The sequence below is a fragment of the Capra hircus genome, unplaced genomic scaffold, assembly GCF_001704415.2.
Source record: "Capra hircus breed San Clemente unplaced genomic scaffold, ASM170441v1, whole genome shotgun sequence".
In the NCBI taxonomy this organism is placed as follows: Eukaryota; Metazoa; Chordata; class Mammalia; order Artiodactyla; family Bovidae; genus Capra; species Capra hircus.
Genome location: NW_017200195.1, coordinates 2695 through 10609, shown reverse-complemented (window position 1 = coordinate 10609; position 7915 = coordinate 2695). Strand labels below are relative to the sequence as shown.

The window sequence follows — 7915 nt, the reverse complement described above, 5'->3', positions numbered from 1 at the left end:
ACAGCAGGCTTCCCTGTCCATCACCAGCTCCCAGAGTTTGCTCAAACTCATGTCCATTGATTTTGGTGATGACATCCAACCATCTCATCCTGTGTCGTCCCCTTTTCCTCCTGCCCTTGATCTTTCCCAGCATCAAGGTCGTTTCCAATGAGTCAGCTCTTCCCATCAGGTGGCCAAAGTATTGGAGTTTCAGCTTCAACATCAGTCCTTCCAATGAATATTCAGGACTGATTTCCTTTAGGATGGACTGGCTAGATCTCCTTGCAGTCCACGGGACTCTCAAGCATCTTCTCCAACACCACAGTTCAAAAGCATCAATTCTTCAGTGCTGAGCTTTCTTTATAGTCCAGCTCTCACATCCAACGTGACTACTGGAAAAAGCATAGCTTTGACTATATGGACCTTTTGTCAGCAAAGTGATGGCTCTGTTTTTTTAATTCACTGTGAAGCCTTGTCATAGCTTTTCTTCCAAGGAGCAAGTGTCTTAATTTCATGGCTGCAGTCACTGTCTGCAGTGATTTTGGGAGCCCAAGAAAATAAAATCTGCCACTGTTTCCATTGTTTTCCCCATCTATTTGCCATGAAGTGATGGGACTGGGTGCCGTGATCTTCGTTTTTTGAATGTTGAGTTGTAAGCCAGCTTCTTCACTCTCCTCTTTCACCTTCATCGCATTATTGAGCTACACTTGGTTTTTGTCCCATTAAGCTATCTCATGTTAATTTAATCCTTAGACCGGCCAGAAGAACCTGGAAGGGTTGGTTCAATTTCTCATCAAGGCTCTTTTATGGCGGTGTTCAGTGTTGCCTGTTACACATTGGTAGCACAGGATATCTGGTTGGCCGCCAGCAGTAAGCGAAGAACAGCAAACAGGTGATGTCAACCCCCTTCCGACAAAGTTTCACCTGACAGTTTCAATCTCCATTAATTTCTTCCTAAGCCTGTACTGTCATGAGAACTGGCAAGGTTGTGATATTCCTAATTCTGTCCGTCCACCTCCACTGTATTTTCATTTATCTAATACCTTGCTACTCAGTTTCTTGACCTGTATCCCTCCTTCACTCTACTGCCATTGCTCATTCCCACAAACAACCCTCTGGTTCACTATTATCAGCATCTTGAATGTGCATAATCTCAGTGTCAGGCACTCTGTTCTGCAGTAACTCTTTCACGTGACTATCCCGTTTCCTTTCCTGTCTTTTAGTTCCACCCAGTTGTAGTCATTTATCAATAAATCACTACTTACTACTTCTTTCCCTCACCTCTGACAATGCAGGTATTGGTTTTTTTCCAATTAGGAACTTTTCATCATCGACTCTACTGTGTAACTCCAAGAGTCTGTGACAGAAAAGTAAAGAGAAATAGTAGTCATTTACAAAAGATGACACTATGTCTCCAGAAAGCTGGGGAAAAGATAAAAGCGATCATTTCACCATGATGACATGATCCACTCTGTCTGTTCTTCTCCTTTCTTAGGGTCTGCTTTCTGGTGGTAATATAGCCGCCCTAACTTTCTTGTGTTACTGTTAGCCCAGGGCATCTGTTCCCTTCCTTTTCCTTCCAACTTGCCTCTGTCCTATATTTCAGGGGCAGCACTGGACACAGTACACAGTCACCTGCCTTTCCTCCCCAGACAGCCATCTCTGCATTTTTGCTAAAAAGAAGCACAAGTCGGAGCTTTGCATGAGCAGGTTCATATTTTATTTCTTTCCCCAGTAGCTGCTTACATTGTTATACATTCTTTGTGAAATATCATCTTGCTGCACACTCACAAAGCATGCCCTTTTGGTATGTGTATCGTGGTCTGAAAAGAAAACTTAAAAATTAATCAGCATGTACGTCATTTGTCCACTGGCAATAAATATAGGTCCCTAAATGCATTGCACCTTCATTGTCCATAGAGGCTCAAAGTGCCCCTTGAACCAGAAGATTCCTCTAGCGTATGGAGGGACTCCACATGGCACCTGTGTCCTGTGGTTAAGATGATTCAGCAGCAGGGATGCTTGGGTGAGGAGTCTGGAAGGTGCAGGCTAGAAGCTGTTGCTCATTGTTCTCCTCCAGGCTGTGTCGGATCCTATAGCCAGAGTATATGGCAAATCCTAGTAGGGAAATGAGACAGTGAGAAGGGAAATAGGTGCTCTCCTTACTGATACACACTCGTGTACACGCTCGTGTGCATGCTCAGTTCCTCAGTCATGACTGGCTCTTTTGTGACCCCACAGACCATAGCCCTCCATGCTCCTCTGCCCATGGTATTCTCCAGTCAAGTGTACTGGAGTGGGTTGCTATTTCCTCCTCCAGGGATCCTCCTGACCCAGGGATTGAACCTGTGTCTCTTATATTTCCTGCATTGGCAGGTGGATTCTTTACCACTGAGACACCAGGGAACCCCACACTTGCTCACTAGGTCTCCTATGAGGGTGTCTGACACAGTTTAGGGGAGTGGTGGTAGGAAAGAAGATGGGGATCAGTCCATTGAGAGGTCTTTTTAATCCCAGAAAACCACTTACCAATGGGCATTCCAGACACTGAATTGGATCCAGGCTCCAGAGGTCATCTGTATCATCAGGGAAACGTTCACAAAGATGCTCACCAGAGGGAGGACAGGCAGAGCAGGGGCCTGTGGGCAGAGTCAGCTCATCCCTGGACACAGCCCAGACGTCTGAAAGGGAGACCCTACCCACATGTGGGCAGGAAGGCTCCAGCGCTTTTGAAGCTGTGTGTTCAGTGCCTACTGAAACTGGGTGTGTGAAGCACTGAGTGTGGTCAGGGAAGGGTCCGTTGGCTTCAGCAATTTCCCATCTTCTCATGTCCAGCAAAGGATGTTTAGACCTCAAAGCAGGTAGACTTCATTCACTCAAGATGGATAGCTTGGGCACAGAAGGTCACCTACTTTTAAAAAATTAATCAATTTGGCTGTGTCGGAACTGAGTTGTGGCCCAAGGCTGCTCTAGTTGTGGGACATGGGCTTTGTTGCCCTGTGGCATGTCCTGGTTGGGTATTTATTCCCTGATTTGGAATCTAACCTACATGCCCTGCATTGCAAGGTAGATTCTTAACCACTGGACCACCAGGGAAGTCTCTCGCCTACCCTGAATGGAAGAGGAGAGGGGCTCTGGGCTGCCTCCAGATGATGACTGTGACCCCAGTGATGAACAGCAGCAGCACAGCCACTGTTGTGAGCACGGGGTCTCCAGAGAACACCTGGCTGGGCCACTGGGCCAGGACCAGGCTCAGGATGGCCAGCAGGACAACTCCAAGGGTCAAGGTGGAGGAGAACAGGCTGGACCCAGAAGACAAAGATGTCAGGACCTCGGGTCACACCCCTCCTCAGGCTGCCCACATCAGGAGGGGCCATCATATCTCTACTACTTCTTGCCTGAAATAGACACCTATTTCCAACCCATCCTGTCAATTTCAGAATACCACCAAAAAGAAGTCCCACTGGTCACCAAACAGGAAGGCATATCCATTGACAATCTGGCCAGATTTCTGGGTGGGGATGGTGCTGGTAGGGAACCATAGACTCTTTAGAATGTTTGAATTTCCTGCTTCAGATACAGGCTCTGGAGGATTTTTCTTTGACTTCAGTCTTCACCTCAATTTCCTACTCTGTTCTCTCCTTCTTGCTGCAATTCTGATCTGGCTGGTACCCGAGTGAAAGGATATTAAGGCAGGATTGACAGCAGCCCCTATACTTATCCAATATCAGACAGTTAATCCAACTCTTTGCCAACTTCAGCAGATGCAGGACACGAAGCTAGAAGAATCTTAGCTCCTCTTGAGTTCATGACCCCCAGCCAAGGTGTAGTGGAGTCTCACCTGAGGGCAAGGACAGAAAGAACCACGAGGGAGTCAGCAAGCAGGGTCCCGATTGATAGGAGGTCCACCAGATCGCTGAACTTGAAGAGTAACGCCATGACTGCTAGGATGAGGGCACAGACAAGGCGGGGAAGGGAGTGAGAAGCAGTCAGAAATATCCAAGGTAAGGAAATGATCAAACAAGGGTTTGTTTAGCCACCTGCAAAGATGCCAGAAGACATGATGGCCATGATGGGTATTCGGGTGCAGTCGTGGATCTGGAAAGTCCCTGAAAAAGGATTCCATCCTCTGCCATCACGTACATCCCCCGAGGCATGGGGAACACATCACCTAGGAGACTGGAAAAGAAAGCGGAAACGTGTATGAGGACATGGAGAGACGGGAAGGGAGGACCGGGGCTTCTGTTTCCTAGTCTACTTGGGTCAAGGTGTCCTCCCCTCTTGTCTCTCAATCCCAAGGGCTGGGATACCTGAGCATCTGACAGTCAGAGGGGAGAAAGCCATGATACTGACCTGGACGTAAGAGCACAGAGGGCGCCAACAGCCACGACATATCTGGCAGGGCCCCACCCAACAAGGAGGAAAGCCTCTGGCCAGGGGCTCTCAGGACGGATCTGGCAGTAGGGCACTGTGAGGGTGAGTGCTGCTGAGACACCAAAGCACACCACAAAGCAGATGAAGATCGTGATCATGGTGCTCACGGGGATGGACCGCTGAGGATTGAGGGCTTCTTCCCCTGCAGGAAGCAGGGATGTACTAGGCTAGGAAAACACAGGGAGCGAAAGCACAATACCCCCTCTCCTCTTGCACCATCAAAAGCAGCTTATCCTTCTTCCGACCCCTATGCCCAAGGGCAGCCTAATCTGTCCCCAAACCCCTGATGAGAAGCACAGTGACTATATTACCTTTAGTGACAATGGCATCAAAACCAATAAATGTGTAGAAACACAGAGCTGCTCCCTGGAGAATCCCATCAAAGCAAAAAGGTACAAACCCTCTGGAACCCAGAGGCCCCAGCCCATGGTGAGAGAAGGAATGAGGAAGAACATGGGTGAGGTGAGCTCAGCCATCTCTACTGGACTCTTCCCTTCCTACCACAAGTGCTGGGCTCCAGGACCCCCACCACTTAGATCCATCAGCCCAGGTCTCGTTGGTAGTGGTTTAGTCACTAAGTCATGTCTGACTCTTCCAACCCCATGGACTGTAGCCTGCCAGGCTCCTCTGTCCATGCAATTCTCCAGGCAAGAATCCTGCAGTGCGTTGCCACTCTTTAGTCCCCACCAGATTCCCAGACTTGCACCATCCGTCACACTAGTGTCACTATGGACGAGACAGCCCTCCTAACCTAGAGGTGCCACTGGATACAGACGTGTCCAATGTGTAGTCCTGTTCCGTGAGCTTCCAGTTGCGCAGGTCTCCCTTAATGAAGCCAGAGACGATGATGAAACTCAGAACCGAAACTCTGTTGTAAAGCAGGGTTGACTCAGGAGCTCCCCAGAACCAGTAGTCCTGTGGGAAAGATGGAATATGAGACATCCAAAATGCCCAAATCCATAGAGACAGAAAGCGGACCAGTGGCTACAGTGTCAGGAGGGCTGATGGTGGTGGATAGATGGACAGTGACTGCTCAGTGGGTGTAGGGTTTCCTTGGCTTGTGATGCAAATGTTTGGCACTAGATGCAGGTGATGGTTACACGACACTGTGAAGGTACTAAGTCCCTCTAAGTACACTTTAAGGTAGCTTGTTTCTTACTGCGGCCGTCATCTCACAGTAGACGTGTCTATCAAATCATCATGTGGTACACTTTAAACTTTTACAATGTTGGATGTCAATTAACTCAACAAAATTGGGGGAAATAATTAAATGGTTAATTTTATGCTGTGTAAATTTTCTCTCGATTAAAAAAAAGTTTGGTCTCAGTACAGAGGGAGAAACTTGTCAGTCTAAGTAAGTGCTTCTCAGCTGGGAGTGGTTTTGTTCCCCAAGGGCCTGTTGGCAATGTCTGGAGACATTCTCTTTGTTTTGTTGTGGGTTCCTTTTTTGGCCATGCCATGGTTTGTAGGATCTCCATTCTCTTGCCACAGATGAACCTGGGCCATGGCGGCAAAATCCCTGAATCCTAACCACTAAACCACCAGATACACAGATGACACCACCATGATGACAGAAGGTTGAAGAGGAACTGAAGAGCCTATTGATGAAAGTGAAAGAGGAGAGGGAAAAGGCTGGCTTACAACTCAACATTGGAAAAACGAAGGTCATGGCATCCAGTCCTTTCACTTCAGGGCAAGTAGATAAAGGAAACAATGGAAACAGTGAAAGACTTTCTTTTCTTGGGCTCCGAAACCACCGCAGACAGTGACTGCAGCCATGAAATTAAAAGACACTTGCTCCTTGGACGAAAAGGTGTGACCACGCTAGTCAGCATATTAAGTAGAGACGTTACTTTGCCGACAAAGTTCTGTCTAGTCAAGGCTATGGTTTTTCCAGTAGTCATGTATGGATGTGAGAATTGGACTATAAAGAAAGCTGAGCACCAAAGAATTGATGCTTTTGACTTGTGGTGTTGAAGAAGACTCTTGACAGTCCCTTGGACAGCCAGGAAATCCAACCAGTCCATCCTAAAGGAAACCAGTCCTGGACTATTTATTGGAAGCATTGATGCTGAAGCTGAAACTCCAATATTTTGGTCACTTGATGAACTGAACTGAACTGATGCAAAGAATCGACTCATTGGAAAAGACCCTGATGCTGGGAAAGATTGAAAGCAGGAGGAGAAGGGGACGGCAGAAGATGGCCGGACGGCATGACTAACTCGATGGACATGAGTTTGAACGAGCTCTGGGAGCTGGTGATGGACAGGGAAGCCTGGCATGCTGCACCCCATGGGGTTGCACAGAGTTGGACACGACTGAGCCAGTGATCTGAGGTGAAGCCACCAAGAAACTCCCTGGAGACATTCTGATTGTCACAATTTGGGGGGTTGGTGTCACCCATATCTAATGAACATAGTTCATAGATGCTACGCATCCAACAATGATTAAATTAAGAAAACCCTACAGTGCACAGGTTAGCCCCCACACTGAAGGCTGTTCCAGCCTAGAAGATCAGTAATGCCAAGGGTGGGAAATAGCAGTCTATGTCTTGCCTTCCTGCCTCTCATACCGCAGACCATTTTTCCCAGTTCTAACTCCCCACCATGCTGCTCCCCCCAAGCCTTCCCACCCCTCATCCCCTCCACACCCCACCCTTCCTGTCCCATCATGAAAATCTCCAGCTTACCAGTGAGAAGCAGTAACACGGCCAGTGCAACAAAATCAGTACGTGACCAGGAAGTAACGCATATAAGGAGAGAAAGTTCCCTGGACACTACTCAAGTTTCTTAGCAGCTTAGCAGCAATCCAAGTCTATGTCCCAACCACTAACGCTGAAGAAGCTGAAGTTGAACGATTCTATGAAGACTTACAAGACGTTTTAGAATGAACACCCAAAAAAGATGTCCTTTTCATTATAGGGGACTGGAATGCAAAAGTAGGAAGTCAAGAAACACCTGGAAGTGAAGTGAAGTGAAGTGACTCAGTCATGTCTGACTCTTTGCGACCCCATGGACGGTAACCTACCAGGCTCTGCAGTCATGGGATTTTCCAGCAAGAATACTGGAGTGGCTGCCATTTCCTTCTCCAGGGGATCTTCCCAACCCAGGGGTCGAACCCGGGTCACCTGCATTTCAGACAGATGCTTTATCATCTGAGCACTAGGGAGCCCCCAGAAAACACCTGAGTAACAGGCAAATTTGGCCTTGGAATGCAGAAAGAAGCAGGGCAAAGACAAATAGAGTTTTGCCAGAAAATGCACGGGTCATAGCAAACACCCTCTTCCAACAACATAGGAGAAGACTCTACACATGGACATCGCCAGATGGTCAACATGGAAATCAGATTGATTATATTCTTTGCAGCCAAAGATGGAGAAGCTCTATACAGTCACAAAAACGAGACCAGGAGCTGACTGTGGCTCAGATCATGAACTCCTTATTACCAAATTCATACGGAAATTGAAGAAATAGGGAAAACCACTAGACCATTCAGGTATGAC

General features: G+C 47.7%; 1 protein-coding gene across 1 annotated transcript; it reads right to left on the bottom strand.

Moving 5' to 3' along the window:
* Positions 1-3600: 3600 nt before the first annotated feature.
* LOC108635046 (cationic amino acid transporter 3-like) lies at positions 3601-5286 on the bottom strand. Its single transcript, XM_018045349.1, has 4 exons — positions 5165-5286; positions 4333-4555; positions 4020-4158; positions 3601-3820 (listed from the first exon to the last, which is right to left on the bottom strand). The coding sequence occupies exons 2-4, from the start codon at positions 4509-4511 to the stop codon at positions 3770-3772; spliced, it is 369 nt and encodes a 122-aa protein (XP_017900838.1). The 5' UTR covers positions 4512-4555; positions 5165-5286; the 3' UTR covers positions 3601-3769.
* Positions 5287-7915: the final 2629 nt, after the last annotated feature.